The 26,127-nt window shown below is 48.4% G+C and overlaps 1 protein-coding gene across 1 annotated transcript; it reads right to left on the reverse strand.

Moving 5' to 3' along the window:
• Positions 1-18,814: 18,814 nt before the first annotated feature.
• Positions 18,815-25,727, reverse strand: LOC306918269 (neuronal acetylcholine receptor subunit non-alpha-2-like; the record flags this gene model as incomplete). Its single annotated transcript, XM_079496049.1, has 7 exons — positions 25,645-25,727; positions 25,437-25,530; positions 23,590-23,741; positions 21,310-21,354; positions 20,616-20,725; positions 19,584-20,499; positions 18,815-18,985 (listed from the first exon to the last, which is right to left on the reverse strand). Exons 1-7 carry the CDS (start codon positions 25,651-25,653, stop codon positions 18,815-18,817), a joined length of 1,497 nt encoding a protein of 498 aa, XP_079352175.1. The 5' UTR covers positions 25,654-25,727.
• Positions 25,728-26,127: the final 400 nt, after the last annotated feature.

Below are 26,127 nucleotides of genomic sequence, written 5' to 3' on the forward strand. Positions count from 1 at the left end.
CTCGACTGTCCCAGCGGAGCCTCTTGAATCGATTCGTAGGCTATGGGGCCTACGAGGCTATTCGGGCGCCTCGTTGGAGGCTATAGGGCGGAATAGTAGAAATGAGAACTTATGCATGTTTCTAAAAACAAAATATCCCAATATACTAATGCACAAAATATCATCGCACTCTCATGAACAGATATATCTTGCCTGCACCAATGGAAATTAAGCTTAATACAGCCTGCACCTGTCGTACACCTGCACTCCGGCCTACTTTTCTTGGACTCACAGGCCTAGGCCTACTACAGTGTAACATCCTACAGTGCAATATTATACTTTTGTGTCTTTTAGTGTAGAGCTTGTATTTCTATTGTTACCTGTTCTACTTTGCATTGTTCTATGTTGTCTTTCCCACTGGCTGCAGCTGTATATAATGTGTAATCAGTCCTCCTCGTGTGTATATTGGTCTTGTTCCACAGTCAGTCCTTGTCGAGTCATTGTTTGTGTCACGTGTCATGTTTAGTGTTTGTGTTTGTGACGTTTTCTCGGCGTTTTCTCATTTAATTAGCTGTTGAGTTTTGAACTCTGCATGCATGCCTTGCTGTCCTGCATTTGGGTCCTCACCACACCACCAGATCGTGACAGTAGAACATGTACCCGCACACTAAATAAATAAATGAATGAATGAATGAATGTATTAGCCTGGCTAATAAGCCAGACCGAATCAGCCGTTGGCACAAAAAAAAATTGCCGACAGTGTGATTTGAGTCTGGCTTATTAGCCAGGCTATGAATGTATGTCCACATAATTATTGGAAGATTCGTTTAGAACTGTCCATGGTGCTGAAATGATTTGCTTTGTAAGTGGTGTTTTGCTTATAGCTACAGTCTACAGATTGCATTTAAGTGTATAGAAGCCTGCTGATTGATAGCTGCAGGGGCATCTAACCCTTCAAACCAAAGCAATAGGCTACACAGCCTACAAAATGGATTTAATAATCTGTAATCACACACAAATAGGCCCGTATATCCTTATTGGCCATTTTAATTGTGTGTGGCAAGAGTGGTAATAATGTTTAGAAGAGACCCAAAAAAAGCATATTTTATACAAAAACGATAAAAAAAATGTACACAACCTAAAATGCATTTACAACTTAATTACGGAAAGCGTAACAGGCTGAGGTGTTGCTGTCAGCCTCTTGCATCCAACTATAGACTTGATTAAATGTACTATGGCACTTTACCACGGGGGGTGCAGTTGATCTCACCGTGTGTGTGTGTGTGTGTGTGTGTGTGTGTGTGTGTGTGTGTGTGTGTGTGTGTGTGTGTGTGTGTGTGTGTGTGTGTGTGTGTGTGCGCGCACGGCGCGCCTGGCTGCCTGCCTGCCTGCCTGCGCGTCAGACAGTGTGTCTGACACTTACTCTAAGGCCTGACACTGTTGCCCCAAAACAACACATTTTCTCTCCATGTGTTGTCTGCTCTCACACACACTCTATCTTACTTTTCCTCCTGTGGGGGAGTCTCTCTCAACAGAGACAGAGCTGTAAACACTTATTAATACACTATCTCACACACTGGGGAGAAAGAATCACACTGTGTGATTGCATGAACTCACAGACGGCTCACCATAAGCACACCACACAGCCATTTGCATGGAAAAAGTCAGAAAATGTGCGCACACAAACACACACACACACACACACACACACACACACACACACACACACACACACACACACCACACACACACACACACACACACACACACACACACACACACACACACACACACACACACAGATCGAATGAATCTGAGTTTCACACTCTTGTGTTTTCACTTCATTGGCTGCCTTCAACCACTAAATAAATTGAAAACCTTCCTGCACATTTACATCTTATTCTTATTCAGTCAAACAGCCAAACCTTAGTTATTCACACATCAAAGTGCAGTCTGAGCTTGATGGCTGTGGTTCTAAAGGATCAATGAATTATTCTTTGTCCTGTTAGTTGATCCATGCAAGTGCAAACTGTTGTAATTAATCTTTAATTTGTCGTGGTTGTGTCACACACTGCAAAGAGCATGATACAAACTATTGATTAAATATAAATCAGACTTTACTTTGTTGTTACCAGACCAAAGTACAATGGCATTGATGAATTATTCTGGTGTGCATTGCTGGATTGAGACACTGCCGGATGAGGGCGTGTGTGTGTGTGTGCTTGCGTGCGTGCATGCGTGCGTGCGTGCATGCGTGTGATGCCGTAGGTGCGTGTGTACTAATGGGAACCAATGGTTAAATTCAGAGCTATGTGGCCCATTAGCCTGGTAAACCATCCTGGTCATGTGAATTCGCATTATCATGACTGTGTCTTCTGCAGACCGGTCTGACCCCAATCGATGGTGTTTTGCAGAAACCAACAGTGTCTGTCAATCACAGGGCCTTGAGTGCAGATGCTGATTGGCTCTTCCACTTTTTGGTTTTCATCAAACACACGCTTGGGGCCAGACTGGTCTGCAGAAGAGACAGATAATGTGAATTCATGCGACCGTGATGGTTACCACCAGGCAAGTGGCCCATTGATCAGGATCTTCAGTTTATCAAAGGGGTTTGTGAAGATGTTCCGTTTTATTTATTTTTATTTATGTAATTAATACCTATTGTGGCTGCTGCTGTGGCTGATTGGCAGGATGGAGCTGGAGGGATCGTCAGGGAGATTGGGCCACACCTGGGCCTGGTGTGCATATATAAATATCTGCCATTTTCTCTCTCCTCTTTTCCTCATGCAGGTTATTGGGTTTGGAAGGCCGTTTTTTATTTCATGCACTACAACATTCACATTCCTGTCTGTTTCAGCAACACACTCTTGCGAGGTCTAGCAAGTAGCAACACTGTTCATGGGACATTCGCAAGATCTTGCTTTCACGTGGAGTGACCCCGGCCCCGGAAGTGAGTACCATTTTGTACTATTGGTGAGGCATGGAACTGGAGGAATTGGCTCTCTTTCAAAATCTACAAGCTCACAACGTGGCGTGAAGCGAGTATTGAACTTTCTTTTTTTTTTTAAGTTTGAAAACGTCACGCCCAAATTAGGGAAGCCAGGATTAATGTGGTTAATAGAAAGGATGTCTTAAATGAGAGCCTGCGGGTTTGGTCATGACAATGGATGTGAATTTATTGTAATGCACTGAAACCTTTCACAACAAGTCTGAAGTTATTTGCACTTATTTGCATCTGTTCCTGGAAAAGTTTGCACCAAAGGTGGGGGCAGTGATACACATGGATGTAACGTAGAGTGGGGATAGATCTGGCAATGCGACAAGACTACACATAAATTAATGATGTCCACAGGCTGAAATAGTCTGTATAGTCATAAAAACAATTCTAATGTCTTCATTCTAAATGGTAGGATAGTCTTGTCTTCACAGCAAACACAAATAATTCCTCAACATCAATATTCTTTAACTCTAATAACATGCTCTGCCACATGTCATTTTACATTTAAGCATCTCATTTGTAGTGCAAAACGTGGTTCAAAACCTGCCCATCAGAAATATTATTAGAATCCAAAACAAAACGCATCTAAATATCTCTACAGTATATGCACCCTTAAGCACCATGGAGAGCTACCAGCTTCCAGCTTTACTTTTTGATCAGTGCCTCCGCAGCTCCGCTCCATTAATGTAGTTGTGTTCAACGTAGATTCAGGAGTAGATACCACCCACTGCTCAACCTAATCACTCCCCTCCCATATCTCCTCGTCAAGTCCACCTGCGTCTCCACGGCCGCACAGCCAATCACGTAACATTACCCACAGCATAAATACACACCTCATATCATTACTTACCTGTTTGATACCGCCTCGCGCTGTCAAAATTCCAAACCATTTGATACGCTTCACGCTGTCAAACCGCCAGGTAAAGCCTCTTTGCATTTCCTCATTTACGTTCCACTCATTCTCGTTCGGTCGATGCACATCATTTGTCACATTCCCAGCACTGTTGCTAAACACAGCTAAAGTTAAGACTAGTCCAGCAGTGCAAGTGAGTTCATAACGGGTAGTTTATAAAGTCCATTCCGCTCGCTCCGTCCGTCGCCGCCAAGGCCGACGGGCTCGAGTTAGATGTCCGACGCAGCAGCCATCTACATCGAGCGAAACCAGACTTTAACAGCCTCTACGGCAAAATGCATTACCCACCCAGCTAACATGTCCACGTGGGGCCCATGTGGGGTGCATGCGTACTTTACGGGTTCCAGGTGGGCACCAGCTGACAGTCCACCTGGGGCCCGTGTGGGGTGCGTGCATACTTTATGGGTACCAAGTGGGCACCAGCTAACACGTCCGCCCGGGGCCCATGTGGGGTGCATGTATACTTTATGGGTACCAAGCGGGCACGGGCCAGAACTGGGCAATTATAACACAGTTAACTGGCCGTTTGCTGGGTATCACCGGACATCATCGGTCACCTACAGGGCTAGCTCCCGTCAGCCTGACGGCCCAGCTAAGCCGACCCGTTCGAGGCCTACCTGGCTCACCTCCGCTCCCAGCGCCCAGCCACCGTCGGGGCCACGCCCACCCGGGCTCCTCGCACCGGCTCCGCCTCCAGTCCCCTGGTGGCTCCTCCCCACCCCCCCCCTCCCTCCCTCCTCTCCCTTCCCCCTCCTCCCGGCGCCGAGCGCCCCCTTCCCCCCACTCCCCGGATCGGCACACACTGCCGCATCCACACTCGGAGCAGCGCATCGCGCCCTCCGCCCCTTCCCCCTCCCACCCTCCTCCCCCTCTCCCTGGCGCCGAGCGCCCCCCATCCAGTCTTCCCTCCCCAACCGCACGGACAGCACCGAGTGCGTCCCTCCCTCCCCCCTCCCACCCTCCTCTCCCTTCCCCCTCCTCCCGGCGCCGAGCGCCCCCTTCCCCGCGCTCCCCGGATCGGCACTCAGTGTCGCATCCACACTTGGAGTAGCGCTTTGCGCTCTCCACCCCTTCCCCCTCCCACCCTCCTCCCCCCTCCCCCTCTCCCCGGCGCCAAGCGCCCCCCACCCCGTCTTCCCCCCCCAACCGCACGGACAGCACCGAGTGCGTCCCTCCCCCCCCACCCCTCCCACCCTCCTCTCCCTTCCCCCTCCTCCCGGCGCCGAGCGCCCCCTTCCCCGCGCTCCCCGGATCGGCACTCAGTGTCGCATCCACACTTGGAGTAGCGCTTTGCGCTCTCCACCCCTTCCCCCTCCCACCCTCCTCCCCCCTCCCCCTCTCCCCGGCGCCAAGCGCCCCCCACCCCGTCTTCCCCCCCCAACCGCACGGACAGCACCGAGTGCTTCCCACCCCCAACCGGCACCACGTGCACCCCCATTCGTCCCCATCCCAGGCCCACGGCCATCCCCAGGCTCACGAGCAGCCTCCCCCCCCCCAATCGGCACCACGTGCACCCCCATTCGTCCCCATCCCAGGCCCACGGCCATCCCCAGGCTCACGAGCAGCCTCCCCCCCAATCGGCACCACGTGCACCCCCATTCGTCCCCAACCCAGGCCCACGGCCATCCCCAGGCTCACGAGCAGCCTCCCCCCCCCCCCAACCGGCACCACGTGCACCCCCAATCGTCCCCATCCCAGGCCCACGGCCATCCCCAGGCTCACGAGCAGCCTCCCCCCCCAATCGGCACCACGTGCACCCCCATTCGTCCCCATCCCAGGCCCACGGCCATCCCCAGGCTCACGAGCAGCCTCCCCCCCCCAATCGGCACCACGTGCACCCCCATTCGTCCCCATCCCAGGCCCACGGCCATCCCCAGGCTCACGAGCAGCCTCCCCCCCCCCCCCAATCGGCACCACGTGCACCCCCATTCGTCCCCAACCCAGGCCCACGGCCATCCCCAGGCTCACGAGCAGCCTCCCCCCCCCAACCGGCACCACGTGCACCCCCAATCGTCCCCATCCCAGGCCCACGGCCATCCCCAGGCTCACGAGCAGCCTCCCCCCCCCAATCGGCACCACGTGCACCCCCATTCGCCCCCAACCCAGGCCCACGGCCATCCCCAGGCTCACGAGCAGCATCCCCCCCCCAATCGGCACCACGTGCACCCCCATTCGCCCCCAACCCAGGCCCACGGCCATCCCCAGGCTCACCAGCAGCCCCCCCCGATCGGCACCACGTGCCTCCCTCATCAGAACGTAGGCGCCCCCGGTCCCCCCAATCCAGGCTCACGAGCAGCCTCCCCCCCCCGATCGGCACCACGTGCCTCCCTCATCAGACCGTAGGCGCATCGCGCCTCCGGTCCCCCCAACCCAGGCTCACGGGCAGCCTCCCCCCCCCCCCCCCCCCCCAGGCTCAGCGCGTCGCGCAGCCTCCCCCCCCCCCCCGAACGGCACCACGTGCCTCCCTCATCAGACCGTAGGCGCAGCGGGCCTCCGGCCTCCCCAACCCAGGCCCACCAGCAGCCCCCCCCCCCCCCCCCCCCCGAACGGCACCACGTGCCTCCCTCATCAGACTGTAGGCGCAGCGCGCCCCCGCTCCCCCCAACCCAGGCTCACGAGCAGCCTCCCCCCCCCCACCCCCGATCGGCACCACGTGCCTCCATCATCAGACCGTAGGTGCAGCGCTCCTCCGGTCTCCCCAGGCTCAAGGGCAGCCCCCCCCCCGATCGGCACCACGTGACTCCCTCATCAGACCGTAGGCGCAGCGCGCCCGCCCTTCCCCCAACCCAGGCTCACGAGCAGCCTCCCCCCCCCCCCCCCCCCCCGATCGGCACCACGTGCCTCCCCCATCAGACCGTAGGCGCAGCGCACAGCACAGCCTTCGCACCAGGTTCAGTGTGTCAAGCAGTCTCCGCACCAGGTTCAGCGCATCGTGCAGCCTCCGCACCAGGGTCAGCGCAGCACGCCTCCGGTCTCCCCAACTCAGGCTCACGTGCAGCCCCCCCCCCCCGAACGGCACCACGCCTCCCTCATCAGACCGTAGGCGCAGCACACCGCACAGCCTTCGCACCAGGTTCAGTGCCTCAAGCAGCCTCCGCACCAGGTCCAGCACAGCGCGCCTCCGGTCTCCCCAACTCAGGCTCACGTGCAGCCCCCCCCCCCCCCCCCCCCCCCCCGAACGGCACCACGCCTCCCTCATCAGACCGTAGGCGCAGCACACCGCACAGCCTTCGCACCAGGTTCAGTGCCTCAAGCAGTCTCCGCACCAGGTTCAGCGCATCGTGCAGCCTCCGCACCAGGTGAAGCGCATCGCGCAGCTCCGCCCCAGGTTCAGCACGCAGCGCAACCTCCGCCACCGTCCCAGCGCATCGCGCAGCCTCTGCCCAGGTTCAGTGCATCACGCAGCCTCCGTCCAGGTTCAGTGCATTGCAGTTCAGGGCATCGCGCAGCCTCTGCCCCAGGTTCAGCGTGCCGCGCAACCTCCGCACCAGGTTCAGCGCATCGCGCAGCCTCCGCACCAGGTTCAGCGCATCGCGCAAACCTCGCACCAGGTTCAGCACTTCGCTCTACACGTAGCCAGCTCTACATGTAGCCTCCTTCGCCTCAGCCCAACGCGCCCTCTCCATCTCCCACCCTCCTTACCCTCCACCTCTTCCCGGCACACTAAGCGCATCCTCCAACCGACCAGCACAGTGCGCCCATGCGGCAAGCCGCCCACGCTGCGTCGTGCTGCACCCTTCCCCGGCGCAGCACAACGTGCAGCCTCCAGTCGACCAGTGCATCACCCACCCCCCCCCCCCCCTCCCCCGGATCAGCACCACGCGCTTCCGCCCTCAGCATACCGGCACACAGCACCAACGGCCCCCCCTCCCCCGGTCCAGCTCCATGGGCATCCTCCAGTCGACCAGCGCAACGCGCCCCAAGGTTTCCTCCAAGCAGACCACACCATTCCTCAAGCAGCCTTCGTTCCACGATCACTCCGACCCATCACCATCGGGCGTCCCTCAAACAGCCCACACCACATGCTCTCGGGAACCCATCACCCCCACATTTTCCTTCAGGCATGCTGAAAGCCATCACACACACTTCACAAGCACGCCGGCCACTCCCAGATACCCCCCCCACCTCCCGATCGCCCCGGCAGGCGTTTCAACGCAACCCCCCCACCTAACAAACACGCCGACGGGCGTGGCAACGCACCCCGCCCACTCCCAACCTCTCCCTCCTACCCCCACTCAGGCAGGCGCTCCGCGTCTCACCCAGGTTAATACAACCCGCCGCCTCCTCCCACCTTTCCTACGAGCATGCCGGCAGGCGCGTCAACGCACCTCGCCCGTCCATCAACCGCATCACGTGCGGTCCACCCAACAGCCTCTGCCACGTTCTTTCGGGGCCAAGAATGGTTGCACGAAGCATCCTAATTCACTAGGCCAACACAGTCAGTCAACACCCTCGACAAAGGCAGATTCCAAAGCTTCTCCCCCGACGTCTCCACCATCGTCCCATTCCTCTCCCACTGCCATTCACGCCTCCATCTCCGCCCCCCTAACCCGCACGTCCATCTCGGCGGCACCTACTTCTTCCGCCCGCCGGACGGATCTCCAAGCCTCCACCTCTCACCCTCTCATCTCCTTGCCGCCTCGCAGCCTACAGCGCCACAACGCGCTGGTTCCGCCACGTCGCCTTCCCCTGACGTCAGACCTGCTCCGTCTCCGCCTACAACTCTCCCCCGCCGGTTACCTCACCCTGATCTCCCCCACGCAGGAGCGCACGTCCCTGCTCGCCTTCTTCGGCTTCCCACGGCGTTCCGAGGGTTCCACGTCCTCTTCGTCCCGGTACGACCCCTCACTCCACCCGAGCCTGTCCGACATCACCTTCCATTCCTCCGAAACCCTCACCTTCACGCTCAAACGGAGCAAGACGGACCAGCGAGGGCGTTCTTCCTCCATCCACCTATTCAAGACAAACTCACCACTCAGTCCTTACGAACCCCTCCTCCGCTACGTCACCACGAGACGATCCTGCCACGCCAACCCTCAAGACCCCCTATTCATCACCGAGTCCGGCTCCGTCGCCACCCGGTTCTGGTTCCACCATCACCTCCGACAGGTTCTCTCCCTCTCCGGTCTCCCCCCTCACCTCTACTCCGGCCACTCCTTCCGCATCGGCGCCGCCTCCTCCGCTTCCAGTCGAGGCCTCTCCGACCACCAACATCCGCGTCGTGGGAAGATGGTCCTCCCAGGCATACCACACCTACATCCGGTCCAACCTCCACGACGTACGCAACGCCCATCTCCAGCTAGGCAGACCGTAACGGCCACACTCCGCCTAGCCCGTCCGCCCAGGAAGGGGGTCCCCTCCTCCGCGGTCCTTCCCGAGGTTTCTCCCTCACTCCCCTCGAGGGAGTTTTTCCTCGCCCGACCGAGGGTCCAAGGACGGGAGGCTCCACGCACCGGTCGCTAGAGACCTTCTCCATCCTCCGGCCCCCCCACGGTTCGTATCAGACTTTTTGGGGGCAGCGTCCGAGCAGAGGCGACCGACCGCTCCCGGGTGAGCAGGTCGGTCGTCAAGCTCTCGAGACTACGTCCCCATCCTCAGTCTCGCCCTCCCCGGGCTCCTCATCATTACACCCACATCTCATTTGTGCAAATAAATACTACTAATCTTGAACAGTGGTGTGGTTTCTTACTAGTGAAATGTAGTTGTGTTCAACGTAGATTCAGGAGTAGATACCACCCACTGCTCAACCTAATCACTCCCCTCCCATATCTCCTCGTCAAGTCCACCTGCGTCTCCACGGCCGCACAGCCAATCACGTAACATTACCCACAGCATAAATACACACCTCATATCATTACTTACCTGTTTGATACCGCCTCGCGCTGTCAAAATTCCCCCCCCTCCTCCCCAACTAACCCCCTCCATCCTCAGCATTGCCCCGCTAACACTTCTCTCTCTTTCCTTCTCCCAGGAGCCCCCGGGGGGGCAGCGTCCGAGCAGAGGCGACCGACCGCTCCCGGGTGAGCAGGTCGGTCGTCAAGCTCTCGAGACTACGTCCCCATCCTCAGTCTCGCCCTCCCCGGGCTCCTCATCATTACACCCACATCTCATTTGTGCAAATAAATACTACTAATCTTGAACAGTGGTGTGGTTTCTTACTAGTGAATGCAGCTATGTGTGTCCCTGTGTCCGAGCATGGAAAGCTGCAACACGGTAACGCTGTCCTTTCTCAACCGTTTCGGACACGGGAAGGCTCGCCGGAACTGGGCCAGCCCCCTGGTCGCGTTCCTGGGGGTCTGGATGTTCCGGGGACCCCCACATGGTAACGCTGTCATTTCTCAAAGATCTTTTCCAAAAATTATCAAAGTACAGTACAGACAGAGCACAGTACACTACACTACACTACACTACACTACACTACAATACAGTACAGAGCACAGTACAGTACAGTACAGTACAGTACAGTACAGTACAGTACAGTACAGTACAGTACAGTACAGTACAGTACAGTAACTATAAAACTCACACCCGTGTGAAGTGAGGGCCGCTAATATATTAAAGTCTAACTCATGTTGCTATGATTAGGTGATGTAATGGTGATGTAAAACAAACACAGACAAAACAAAAATGGTGGCCCCCACTGGCCACCATACTTGTGGCCCATATTTTACGTTTTTTACAATATATTCTACTCTATATATCAAATACAATGTTTATTATTTCAGAGAGATGTGGTCTCGGACCTCAAGTAATTTATTTGGAGTGGCCACATGGCGTCATGTTTGAATTTGCCTGGATCTTTAGCAACATTGGCTGAAATGCTGGGGACGGAGATTATGTCTGTCTGTCTGTCTGTCTGTGTGTGTGTGTGTGTGTGTCTGTCAGTGCGTGAGTCGGCAGTTAATCTCCCAAGCCACTGGACTGATCAATGCCAAACTTTTGTCCATTCTGCCAGTTATGGGGACAGCACTTATGCTTTCCATTGAACCTTGACGCTTTCAGAACGCAGTAGAGAAATACAGCTGCATGGTGTGGATTCAGCATTAGCATGGCAATGGTGGATGGAACTACTGGCTGGATTGCAGAGACGTCGTGTTAGTGGGTTCAAGATCGCTCAGACACCCCTGAAACATTCAGGGGTGAGCTTAGCCTAAGATTTAGACTCTCGTAGACGTATTTATCGATTCTGACATCATCATTCTCTATGAGAATCTGAGCGACCTTGCCCCATGGGTTTCTGTCTGAAAAGCTTTGCCTCAGAGTAACTCTGAACGTGTACAAATGCAAAATCTAAGGTGCTTTCCCTGCTGCCCCACTTGTCCGATTAGGGTACGCTAAGCAATTACAACCCGTGTTTTCAATTAAAAAAAAGGATTTGAATCCACTCCGTCTCGGAATCTGGCATCCATCTTGGATTTCCCTCCATTGTAAATGCGCAAAAGAACCCTGACCGCTAGGGGTGCTGTTGCGCATTTACAATGGAGGGAAATCCAAAAATACTTTTTTTATTGAAAACTACGGGGGTTGTAATTGCTTAGCGTACCCTAATCGGACAAGTGGGGCAGCAGGGAAAGCACCTTAGATTTTGTATTTGTACACGTAGAGAGTGATGATGTCAGAATCGATAAATACCAGGGCTAAGCCTTGATAGTTCAAAGATACATGCAAGCCAGCACACCTGCCAATCAAGTGTCACAGCATGAAACAATATAGGAATGACCGACCTTGGATGCATATCAATGGTGACGGTCCATTGTGTCGAGTGGACCTGCTAAAGTAGTCTACTGTAGTGTATGTGTCAGTCAGATGTTCTGTGTGAAGAAGTCAAACGAGTTGCAAAACGGTGGCTGATGGATTCATGATGAACTATTTAAATTACTGAGATGAATTTTGCAAGGTAAATGCATAATATTGTTGATATGGTGCTGAAATGTTGAAACAAGATACAGAAACAAGTCAAGTGAATCATTGTGCGGGTCAAGTTCAGGATTAGCACCCTTGACAGTAATAAGAACCTGACTCTGCTTCATTGTCATGGAATTTGCTATACGCACATTCATGGGCCTCAGACGATGCCCCCTACTGGTTTTGGTGAACCATCAGCCTTTCCCCTATTGCCACCATTAGGCCACAATTTAAATTTGCACTCAAGATATCTCATAATGTAATAGGCACAGAACAGCTTGGGCTACAGGGGCTGTTAGTCTAGTTCTTACATGCACAGTATTGGCCTCGCATGCACGCAAGCACGCACGTACGTGCACACACACACACACACACTCACACACACACACACACACACACACACACACACACACACACACACACACACACACACACACACACACACACACACACACACACACACGCACACTGCTGGGCACTGTGCATATTTCAAATATTTAATTTAGAAAGAGAGACAGAGAGAGAGAGAGATAGAGAGGTCGTAAAATGTATTTGATGGCTGTAAAGGGTGACGTAACTGAGTATCCACCTCTATCTTTTTATGTCATGTCAGAACAAGTGTGGGTTGATATAAGAGCATTGCTATCAACTTTGTTTCCCTATATTTGTGTGCAAGGCTAGTGTCCTGAACCCCAAAACAAAAGTGCATGCCAATACAGGTGCACAGTGCACACAATTGGTGACTCAGCCTGGCTTGTGTGTGTGTGTGTGTGTGTGTGTGTGTGTGTGTGTGTGTGTGTGTGTGTGTGTGTGTGTGTGTGTGTGTGTGTGTGTGTGTGTGTGTTCTTGCGCGTACCGGGCGTATGTGTGTGTGTGTGTGTACTGTATGTGTGTGTGGGGGAGATCGATTGGAACTTCACTCTTCACAGAATACCTTAATTTAACTTACAGTAATTTCTTCTTTTCATGTTTTTTCCATGTCATGCCTTCATGCAGTTTCTCAATATTTATTCATTTCACATTTACAAAAGCTAGTTTAAAAGTTTGTGAAAAATGTTCGAGAGCAGAAATGCAGCCATTTTCTATCAGAATTTCTAGATTTGAGGTGACCGGGTCATGCAGGGGTACAGTTCCTGCCCACCATGATTTCCTGTAAGGAAGTAATTGACATTATGGCTACACAATTTGACAGTCAGTTGTACTTGAACCTGAAAAGGAATGACACATACTGTAGGAAGATCTGAAAGATGGCAGACCATGCCAGCTTAGTCTCAGGAATGACACCTCAGACCTGATGTGCGTGCAAGCCGTGCATAGGTGATAATCAGCAGGAGATGAAAAATATTCAGGAATTGTGGTCCTTTGCCTTTTGGCAGCGTGCACAGGAAATATGATGCTGGTTGACCTAGTACTTTGCAAGATTAGATTTACACATGGCGGAGATAATAATAACTACGGCTGACAACACAAAGGTTCCACAACGACAAACTTCCAAGCATGCACACACACACACACACACACACACACACACACACACACACACACACACACACACACACGCACACGCACACGCACACACACACACACACACACACACAGTACTTAGAAACACATTGCATGAATAGAGATGCACTCTATAATTGATGACTTCCTGCTGGACTTTTATTCATTGTCTCTATGAATTATGTCTTCTTGTTCTGTGGTCACCGTTGTCCTGCCCACAGAAGCAGCAGCAGAACTTTAACGAGAAGAAAATATTACAAGAATTAGAAATTGACAGAAAATGTCCTACGTCTTTAAGGATCCTATTTAACATTTGAAATCATCAAATTCATGGGTTACAGCCGGACACAAGGAAGCTGTGGCCCCTGGAGGGAACTATATTTTGATTGTACAACCTACAGTTCAAGAGTTATAGCCAAAACGTAAAGTGGCCTGGTATTAGCCTCGCATTAGCCAGACATATTGCTCCATGGTATCAGTCTGGACTTCGGCCTATAGGCAGAGAGTATGAGAAATCATAAAATGATCAGGGCCAATCAATGACTGAGTTTCAACTGATTGGCTCTCAACCCAACTTTCTGCCTATATGGGCCGAAGTCTAGACTGATATGGATGGTGGAGCAACATGTGAGTGAATCTACGTTATCAGACTGGCTAATGCCAGACTAGCCTGGTATAGCACACTTAAGGTCAATTTGAAATATTTGATGGAGTGTCTTTCTTGGCCTACTGGAATAGGCAAAGATTGATTTGATGCTGATCAATCCAGCTGTGTGACACAGCTGAACTGATCGGCATCAATCTTTGCATATTCCAGCCTGTGTCCCCGATTAGCTGTGCACAGTTGTGCACATACACACGGACACATGGAGAGGGGCGAAAACATTGTCTTTGCATCCCGGTCTGTCGACCTGGCGACAACAATGAATGTACCAATAGCATTTAAACCTTATTTCCATTACTGAATACAAATATGGTGTTAATGCTCTGAATTCAGATGAAATGAGTGTGTGAAAAATGTGTGGAAAAAGGATTGTTATTCCAAAGCTAGTCCTCTGTTCCACAGTTGTTTCCACTCTTGGCTACACTTCACACTTCATGAAAATCACTTTAAATGTAGCTAATCCATGTATACAGAGTTCTTCCAGTTTGTTTATTCAGAATAATTCTCTCATTAACAGGACTATTTCCAAATCTGCTCCTCTGCAGATTCCTCAGACAATTTCTATTGTCTCAAGTCTTGTGTTTTATGTTCAAACTGTTCAAACTAACTGTTAAGCCACTGGTGAAGCAATTGCATCAAGTGCACATTTTCTTCATTTCATCGTAGACTGAAAACAGATTTCATTAACTCTGCTGTGAGGAACAAAGACTGCAGAAGCAGACAACCCGCAACACTCCAAATTAGAAGAGTATATTCTTGTAGGTGCAAGGCTCAAAGATACAACATTGAAAGAATTAAAATAAATGTCCTTTTCACATTTTACCTTTGGCTCTAACGAGCCAACAGATTATTACCTCTAGCTCTAACGGACGCGTTTCGGCCAGGTGGCCGAAACGCGTCCGTTAGAGGTAGAAGTAGAGTAGAAGTAAATGTATTGAAAACTGGAAATACTCCAGTAATCTAAAGAAAATACCTCAAAAGTAAATGTGCTTAGTTACTTTACACCACTGGACAAAGTGCATATAATGCAGAGGCAGACGTAGCACATTATGCAAGCAATACCTTGTGAAGTACACCACCCAGTGGTGGAAGCGTGCATGCACACATAACCAGTTGCATTGACTGCATGTGGTGTGGTGGTAACATCTTTTGCGATTGAGTTTGAGCATTAAAAGAAAATCTATTCTGCATTACCCATGGCTTAATTTATAAACCATTTAAGTTACAATTTGTAATGGGATTGCTATAGTTGCATGTAATACATACTCATGCTCATTTGATTTAGCTATTTTGTCTCATCTGTTTAAGGAAATAGGTAGCTGATATATTGCACTTTTACCTTAGCGCTAGGTATACTCTTGGTTGCTTGTTTTTGCAGAAAATGCACTAAAGACTTCTGGTGATTAGTAGTTTTTGTTCCCTACCTATGTTGAATACACTTATTGTAAGTCGCTTTGGATAAAAGCGTCTGCTAAATGACTGTAATGTAATGTAATGTAATACATTTGTCCATTCCAGTGAAGCTGGCTGGCTTAAGCCCCCCCCCATTGATTTTGTCTGTGTCAAGAGGGGTTTTTGCTGCCCCATTCATGAAGGAAAAGGAGGCAAAGTAATTTATCAGGCTGAGGAGAGAAGCAGGATATTACTGGCTGGATACCAACCCCTCTCAGAACAAATAGTGGAGGAGTTTCGGGGGAGATAAGGGATATTTTGCACTAATTCGTCTAAAAGCACCAAATTATGCACAGATGTAGCCCAGGGCATGTCTAATGATTTAGCTAGGGCGCCCGAGACGGTGACCTTCGGGGTCAACACAGCAGCCAAATCCATATGGACCACAATTAACAGCATATAAGGCAAAAAAAAATCATTATGCTTAAGTAGCATGTGACGTATCAAACTGGGGGTTTTCATGATTCTGAATCCATTTCAAGCATTAGTTTTGTACCAAAAACATGGGCTAAATTTGACCACAGCCACTTGCCATCACATTTGTGATGCCGTTTTTAGCTCAAGGAGTGTTTTTCGTGCAAAACTAATGCTTGGAATGGATTCAGAATCATGAAAACGCTACTTAAAATGTACAAGCATAATGAAATGTAAACATTTTTGCCTTATGGTGGCCATATAGATTTGGCCGCTGTGACGACCCCGAAGGTCGCCAGCTCGGGCGCCCTAAGATAAATCATTTGAGCATGCCCTGGGCTACAGGGCATGCTTTTAGACGAATTAGCGCATGAGCGAACTATATCGCTCCAGATTTTATACAGCACAGATATACACCGGAGTAATGATTGTAATGACACAAATATGTAAATAAAACTGATGCAAAACTTGGACACATCATCAGTGTGTTATCTTGAATCAGTGGATGTCTCACAACAGACACCCTCCTCCAGGCGACCAGACCAAAGGTTGATCAGACCATCTTATCTGGACAGCCAGTCTGAGCCAGACTGGTGGACTTTTAGGAAGAGAACTACAGATATTAAATCACACATTACTAGGGTGGTGATACATCCAGCTTTGGGAATATTAAAGCTACAGTAGATAAACTTTCTGCTTTTAGATTTAAATGTATTCATATTCTTATTCGCACATTATTATTCAGAAGTAGGCTATAAGTAAGAGCAATATCCCCACTGTGCGAATATGATCAACATGCATTTGCAAACACATAATACTACAGACTAAATAGAGGTAGATGGTATACTGTACATACTGTAGGCCTACATTAAAGATGACAAATACAATATAAAGTATTGCAAAGACATTTATTTGTGTGAGCGCTTCATTCTGGACAACAAAACAATTAGGGTTTGCGTGGTCCATATAATGTCAAATTTCACCAATCGTGGAATAATCAGTTATTACGGTAAAACAGTCATTTTTACTATTTGCAAGATTTCACTACACTCACTGACATCAAGCTGGTTGAAACAAATATCCGTGTGGAGCATCCAAAGCTACTGAATGTGTGTAGTATTCAAGGTTGTAAAGGTACTGAAATGGACAAGAACAATTTTCAACAAAGGAAAAAAGTCAACAGTCAAGGAACAACATAGCTCTGTAATGAGATCCCCAGACACAACTCCACAAATAAGATCGACCAATCAGTGACCTTAAATAAATGCTGCCATCCCACTAACTCAGGCTAATAGTAAGGGCTCCATTTTCGTCACCGCTAAACCCCTTATCCCTAAACTTCTTTGCTTTTTTTTTTTACTATTTTGCAAAACATTTTTGAATAGTTAAAATGGCCAGTCTACAAGCTCACAGCGTGTCAATAGAGGCTAGCTGAACTATTCGAAAATGTTTTTCAAAATAGTAAAAAAAAAGGCAAAGAAGTTTAGGGATAAGGGGTTTAGCGGTGACGAAAATGGAGCCCTAAGTCTTCAATGCTGTGTGTCATGATGCATACTGTACGTCTGTTGTGACGTCAAATAATCAATAATATAAGGTAGTTTAGCTGTTGCTGGTTCCAAGAAAATTCAATTGCCTTCCCTTTTTCACCTGCCATCCATATAATCATAATGTCTTAGATCAGAGGTTCTCAACCTCTGGATCAGTGGTTCTCAACCTCTGGATCAGGGCCCACTCCAAGATCTCAAAAGCTTCCGCGGCGCACCCAAACAGACCAGTGTTGATTTCGTCGACTACCTTTCTTCACTGACAAAAACTAAATAAGTAACTAAATAAAAACTACGCTATGATGACTAAAACGAAGACTCAATACAATGACAATAGACCAGCATGCAACTTAAAGTGAAATCTTTTCGATGGCATCACGGCCAGCCAATAATACATTTTAGGTGACGAAATCAACTGTAGATTTAGTTGATAGAATCTTAGATTAAAGGTAACATATTTCAGGTGACTAAAGTATGACTAAAACTGAATTTTATCCAAAAGACTATAGGACTCAAACTAAATAGATTTATATTCAAATGACTATCACTAAAACGAAACCGAATTTGAATCAAAAGCCTACTAAAACTAAATAAAGCTTTGCTGACAAAATCAACACTGCAACAGACCAGCCTAATCGGCTGCCCTGTTAAGAGGTCAGATGCGTGGGCCACCTGCATTTCCACATCATGTTTATCTTAATTGATCTTATTGATTGTGTTCCAGCTTGGACCAATGGAACTAACGTAGTATATTTTAAGTTCCTATTTAGCAATTAGCATTAATAGTATCACAATGAAAACTCACCTTTCAAGGTTTTAAAGAAATAAATACCATTACTTTGTTATATTAATGTTATATTATCTTTAGAATCTGTGTTTTGCCAATTTGGAGGCCAGACGCCCACTTGCAACATCCCCACGGCCCACCAGTAGGCCCCGGCCCACAGGTTGAATCACTGTTTTATAGATTGTGCTTCTGGTTGTGGTGTGATAACTAGTGCATTAATGTATGTCTGATGACCAATATCAAACAACCTCGCCTTACTCTTTGCATTGTTTGTGACATCATTTGTATATTTATCTATGCAGTTAATTTGAAGTGGTGAAGGAATACCTTAATGATGTGAATTTGTGAGAGCCATTTTTATTCACACTTTTATTCACAATAGACTCCATTAACTATAAGATAGCTTAGCTCATGTAGAATTTGAAAGGTAGCACCAATTATAATACAAATGGTCAACATATATAAACAATTCTGCACTTTCAGGTTCCTGAGTGGCTAAAGGAGCTACTGTATTCATCTGCATATGGGGAGGTGGTGGGCTACAGTATGTGCTTATCTTGGTGGGTCTCCCTCATAAAATAGACTCTTGTAATCTCGAGTGGAGATCCTGGTTTCCTGGTCAAAAAAAGGTTAAATAAACACATGTGACCACTAGTTAGTAGTTAGAAGGTGGATCTTCTCCAATGGTGGTTGTAGGAGGGACTTTGAAGAACTTATTTAGAGCTGGGGTAAAGATAAGGATGGTACCAAGTACTGCCACACTGATGAAAGCCCACAGGAAGATCCTGTCCAACACCTGGGCCACAAACTTCCAATCCTGTACCACCTGGAAGAAATGTTAGGGAAAATACTTAATATATAGATGGTATGTATGAGAGCTAAAATCACAAGCTAAACTAATGAATTTACAGCATGTAATTCTGCTTTTAGATTACATCCTTGTAAGTGGATGTTTGTCCATATGTAGCCATATGTGTCCAAGCATGTCACTATTTTAATAGATAGATTATTATGAATAAATTATTTATCCTACAATGCAAATTCAGTATGTCCACTCCCCTCATATCAAGGGGATATACAATCTTCTTGATATGAGGGGACATACACTGCCTCCACCGTTTTTACTTCTACCCCTTTCCTCCTCTGTAATTATAGCATGAATTATATTAATGTTAATATTGTATGCTCCGTTGATGAATGAATGAAGTTGATGAATAGGACCACAATGGAAACAAATCCCTAGGTATCTTTTGTGTTATTCTTTTAGCCCAAGTGTTACTGTCCATCTGTGCTGTTTACATCTTTGTCTAATAAAGTATTCAGTCAATCAAAGTGTCAATAGCATTTCATTGTAATAGTTGATTTGCATCACGTCTGATCTCTCATTCTACAACATTCCATCGATCTGTGCATGGGCAACAAACCTCACGAATGAAGTGCTCTTTGCGAATGTGTCTGCTGATGTAGCGAACGGAATAGGTTGCTTTCTCCATCATGGTAGCCCAGGTTTCATCGTCCTTCCCCTCGGAGGTAGCCTGCCCATGGGCCCCATTGCTGCCTCTCTGGCTTCCTCTGTGACCCCAGGACCGGGGCTTTGCCTCAGGACTATCAGGAGCCAGCTCAGGGTAGTGGTAACGGTCGATGTGACCTCGCATGCAGAGCATTTTCGGAAGCTTCTGGAGGAAGAGGGTTCGGACCCAAGGGGACATGGGGTGGTAGGTGGTCGAGGAGCGGTGGTGCACATTAATGACGAAGACGGTAACGATGATGGAGAGAGTGACGAAGATCATGATGAAGAGCAGGTACTCTCCGATCAGGGGGATGACCTTGGAGGAAGAAGGGATGATCTCCTCTATGACGAGGAGGAACACAGTGAGTGAAACCAGGACAGAGGTAGAGAGTGACAACTTCTCTCCCTCATCCGAGGGGAGGTAGAACACCAAGACGGTGAGAAACGACAAACCCAAACACGGGATGATGAGGAAGAGTGTGTAGAACAAGGGGAGCCTCTTTAGGATGAATGAGTAGGTGAGGAATGGGTATGAATACAAGCCATCCCTCCGGATCCCCTTGGCTCCAGTTGCGCTGAGGATTTCCCATTCCCCGTTGTCGAAGAAGTCCTTCCGGTCCACCTGGATGCCCATTAGAACCAGGTCCACCATGTTACCATCGTAGGTCCAGGAACCAAATTTCATGGAGCAGTTCTGGCGGTCAAAGGGGAAGAACGTAACGTCCATGGTGCAGGCAGACTTGTAGCTAGCAGGTGGTGTCCAGGTGATTACCCCATTGTACTTGACAATGGCTTTAGTCATCAGGGAGCCCTCAAAACGACCATCAGCACTTAAGAAAGGGGCATCATCACAGTAATGTCATTCCTGCAATCATTTGATCATTATCATCAGTCAAATCATTTGAGCGCATTCCAGACAATTATTACATTACAGGATGATTCTTACTTCTCATAGAGGACTATGTCTGGAAGCCAGATGGTTTCAGAGGGAACTCTGATGGAGGTAATTCCACCATACTCCTCCGGGTTCCATCGCAGCTTGTTATCAATCCATTCCTGGTGAAGGTAAACATGGGATCCATTTGATTAGGATTAGATTTTATAAAATGATACCTTCATCAGGACAGACGAAGGTCTGTCCTGATGAAAGTTTGATTAAAGTAAAAGCAAAGAAATACATTCCCATCCACTGAATAAATATCAGCATAATTATGACAAGGATGTTAGGATAACTAACTACTTGTTCCTCGTGTGGTTCATTCTCAACTTCTCAAGATGTGAAAGAATGGCTATTTCTTCTCTCATTTTGTAGAGATCTTTTCACACTTAGTTATTTGAACAAAATGCAATGTATTGGACTGCAAATATAATCACAATATATAATTGCATGCAAGTGGAAAAAGGCTGAATTATGTTTTGCTTTGTTCATGGCACTGCTCATCAGCGCTGTGAACAAAACTTATAATTGGCTACACTTTCAACAAAAGAATAGAATATTGTTATGCGATGCATTTGTATTTACTTGTTATGGTCCAAAGGTACAGTGTGACAGGAGATGCAGTCGTATTATGGCACTCTTTGGAAAAAACAAATAGACATCCTTTCCCTATAGCAAAATATTTTTTGGGTGTCTTACGTACCTGCCACAGCCACACATTGGTAGTCATCAGCTGATTCTTCTCATCCTAAAGAGAAGGGGAAGAGAGACATAATAAAGGGGGGGGGGGGGGGGCACACAAGGTACAGTAAGGTTAGAGACAATTATGGATATATATTTTTTTTTTATGCTGTAGCTTGATTGAAATTGCTTGTAGTCTGTGGTAGGACATAATTTCCTCTTCAGTGGTATTGGGTTCACTCTCATTCGATTTTCTGCAATATCTCTTCCTGGCCTGTTGAATTGCAATATCAAGGCAGGTCCTTTGTTTACAATAAGTGGATATAGTATACAGCATACGCCGTGATGGGTTCAAGCTGGCCATCTATAATTATAGAATGCTAGTGGATAGTACAGCATACGCAGTGATGGGTTCAAGCTGGCCATCTATAATTATAGAATGCTGGGAGCATTGTGATTGTGATGGAAAACAGGTTTATTTTGACCAGAGACGGGGTAAAGGTTACTGTAGGTCAGACAGAGACAAGACAGATAGAGATAGTCAGACAGGCAAATACATAGTGAAATTGGTACTGCTCGCCCATTGGCAGACAGAAGACAAAATTACCCAGATGAACACGGATGTACTCAGCAAGGGATAGAGACATCATTGTGAGGTGAGCAGAGGGACAGAGTGAGTGAGTTGTAACTAAGCGTCATTTGGCCTCGGCCAGCCGATCGCCTCAGCTGTCGGCCTGAGTTGGATGTTGTGGTGATCACACAAAGCAGAGGTGAACCATAATCGAATACGGAAGCCGCACAGCAGCCATGGAGAACCATGAGGGGAGATGGATACTGCCCCCTTTTCGCTCTCTCTGTCTCTGTCTCTCTCTCTCTCTCTCTCTCTCTCGCTCTGTCTCTTTCTCTCTTTGTCTCTCTCTCTCACTCACACACACACACACACACACACACACACACACACACACACACACACACACACACACACACACACACACACACACACACACAAATAATCCTGCGGAGCCATAGAGACAATGCACTATTTTTCTTCCTACATCCAAATACAGCACACTGTGCACAGCATGCATGCATTAAACTTAAGACTTGAATTTCAACATCCGTAAGCTAGCTTGTAATCAATATTTCAGGCACGAAGAGTGACTATTCCATTAGCATCCTGTGCTTTCTCTTCTCAAACACCTGAACCATCTTAAGAGATACTTTGAAATATTAAAGACATGCCCCTGTGAGAAGGTGATAAAGAGGGATCTATTTCAGAACCCTGCATAAAAAAATAAAAGAAAACACTTTGCTGTGAGTCTGTGTGGTTTGAAGCATTGGTTTTCAACGTGGGGTCCAGGGCCCGCGAGGGGGCTTCTAGGGGGTCCCCGGTTATGTGATTGATTGAATGATTGGATAGTTAGGAACCAAATGGACACTTATGGGTTTGTAACACTGACAAGTGTACAAATGGAACGAAATGGAACCTTACGGGTCCATTTGGTCATATGTGTACACTCTGCAGATTTGAATGAACACTGAGGATTTTACAGTGTAGGGTCCCAGAGCTAGAAATGAGAGTACTGCTAGTCTGTTGTTTGGTACATTATAATTCAGCACCATGGATAGTGACTACAAAATAGAGCAATGGTTCTCAAAGTCTGGTCTGGGGAGGGGGTCCCAGACTGGTCCTGGAGGGGGTCCCAGACTGGTCCTGGAGGGGGTCCCAGACTGGTCCTGGAGGGGGTCCCAGGCAGAGATATTAAAAAAATAGGTAGATGCCTCATTGGCCGCAGCAGTTCATTGGAGCTGTGTGTCTCCAACGAAGGCAGAAGTCAAGCGGAAGTGCGGAAGGCACGCTGTGTCGCTGCCACTCAAGTGACTACTGGCCAATCACAGCACGTCTTTTCAGTGACTATATAGAGCAGGGTTTCTCAAAGTGGGTGCTGTGGCATGTCCAGGGGTGCCTCAGAATACTTTGATAATATTTGTAATTTATCAATGTCACTTGCACTTTACTTGGTGCATTCTTTTTCCGTCTACAGTACACCGTCTCTTCACCAAATATAGCAGATCTACAAGCTCACAGCTTTTAGATCGGCAATTTTTGGTGAATGTTCCCCCCAGAATAGGGATGAGGTTTAAGTGGTTAAACGTATAACCTTGTTTTTTTTTTCAATCTGTCCTGGAAACTGATAATCTCTCAAGTTTTCCTCATGACATATTGTATTGTATTTTAGGAGTACTATGGCAATGAATTCATGCCATGTGTGTCTATGGCTACAGGAGTCTGTGTCCTCACCACGTCGACCAGCTGTGAGATCTTAAGTCCAAATCGCACTCTGATGGTGTCATTGGCGCGTTGGATGGGTCTGACCCAGCGCTGGTAACCCTGGAACAGGTTCATCAGCAGGGCACCCTCCATCTCCGCCAGGGACACAAACTCGCCTGGAGCTGCAGGGACAGAGTAAGCAAGGGAGGGAGGGAGAGAGAGATCAGGGCTCTCGACAAATAGCAATTTTCAAATCCCTGCAGAATTGTTGGGCTAATTGGGCTAATTGTTCAATATCATGTGGATAGCAATTAGGGTTGGTGTACGTGTACAGTACTACATGCACACACATGCAGTACAAAACACTCACGCACTTGCACGCACACACGCATGCACACACACACACACACACACACACACACACACACACACAGTCACACACGCACACACACGCGCACACACACACACACACACGTACAAACTTGGTTTCAGAGTCACCATTGTGTGTATAGGTCACAATAGTCTCGTGTTACCAGACTGTTGACTCTCGCAATTTCCAAATGCTTTCATCATGGAATAGTTGTCTGGCTACGCGAGACTAAGGTCACAATGATGATGGGCAATGGACGGGAAGTGACCAGAGTGGGATACAATAGCTCTAGTCTAGAAAGACACTTTGGAGTCGTTCATCCTCAGGTGGTCTGTCTTTGAAATGACAGCTAGACTCTGTGACACTAACAAGAAATGGCTCATATGTCAGACATGGGGGAAGTCTGCATACCGTTGCTGTCAGGCAGAAATCTCTTATCTCCACATTCTAAATGTTGTGTTTTTCCCCCATAAATGAATGCCCTACTTGATCATAGTATACAGTGTCACACAAAAGCATCAAAAGTAGCAGATCCACAAGCGCTTGCAGAATTTGAACCCTGAAAAGTAACAGTTTTGGCAGCTTGGGGCCACCATGCCCACATGGGCTTGTGGATTTTGAGCTTGTCCAAGTGTAAAGTAATGCAGCTCGCAAAATACTGCTCAATCTCCTGCATTATAGGCAGTCGCTCTATTTGGAGAACACATCCTGTAGTACCTACAGGTCTATCCATAATCGTCCCAGTGTTGGTAATATGGCAGATGGAAGACCTAGCCTGATATGTTCTCTGTGAATGTGTGTCCATGTTTGTTGTTTTCTGATGTTTACATTCATGTGTGTGTGTGTGTGTGTGTGTGTGTGTGTGTGTGTGTGTGTGTGTGTGTGTGTGTGTGTGTGTGTGTGTGTGTGTGTGTGTGTGTGTGTGTGTGTGCATGCTGGGGAGGGGGGGGGGGGGGGGGGTCACCAAACTTCTACAGCAACTGGCCCAAGACATTGTTGATGTTAGTCTAAAATAAATAATGGGCGGTTTATTATCGCTGAGTTGGCCACCAGTGCTCATGATGACATTGATGAGCATAAATGTGGGTCTGAGTGAGAGGAAGGTTGGATGCTGACAGCTGGACCCATGACATCCAACACCTGGAACAGCTGGAGCCATGACATCCAACACCTGCCCCTCTTTGTTCTGTCAGCAGAACCATGCTGGTCAGCAGAAACGGAGCGCGCATGGACGTCTCTGGATACGTTATCCCACGGGACTGAATAGCCAGGTTTAACGTGCACCGTGATAACAGTTATTAAGGTGGATATAATGCGAGAATGCATGTAGGCCTACACATCTCTAAACCTCCATCAAGAAATTAATAATAGACATTATTAGACTGTGATTTCCGTGAGCACGATTAAAGTGCTGTTGCCTTATCGCCGGTCAGTCTCTTCAAGGTTTAAGTTTGTACGAGAGAAATGTTGATCATGTTGACCGCAAGCAGTCATGCAGTTAACTTACCTGGGATAATAGCGAGGCAAAGCGGAGAGAACAGCGACAGGACGAGGCAGGCGATCCGCAACTTCATGATGTTGGCTTTTGTCGATAGACACCCCTATATTCACGCAAGAAACGGTTTCACATTTTCACTACCCCTGTAGCCTGTAGCCTACATAATACACAGAGGTTACAACTGAACCAAATGAACCGTAGCAGTGTAGAAACCTACTAGAACCATGCGTAAAGCGCGCTCCCAATCTTCCCTTCACGAGCGCAGGGACTCCAAATGTGGAGACGCAGTGTGGCACAGGCGACGCGCCACGGCCGCTCCAGCGCGCAGCACAGCGGAACGGAGGAGTATGGGAGAAGGATGATGTTGATGATGATGATGATGACGACTTGATGAAATAAAAAACGATGCCCCGGGGGGCGGGGCGGCTAGGGCCGGTTGGGGGTGGGGGGGCTCACGTGGAGTTTGAAAAGCAATCCTTCACCAATCAACCGGCCGTGCATGCAGCTCTGCTGGCACATGCTGTGGTGTACAGTATGGGATAGCCTAAGCTCTCTAAAGGGTTTATTGTACATCTGGAAGACTGGAAACTCCGGTATATTTGTTTCATTTGTTGCAAATAGCCTAGACTACAATTGTAATCTCTTAAAACGAGACACACACAAGATGGGAGGGATGATGATTTTATAGGGGAATGACGGC

This window comes from Electrona antarctica (genome assembly GCF_951216825.1).
Source record: "Electrona antarctica genome assembly, chromosome: 1".
Classification (NCBI taxonomy): Eukaryota; Metazoa; Chordata; class Actinopteri; order Myctophiformes; family Myctophidae; genus Electrona; species Electrona antarctica.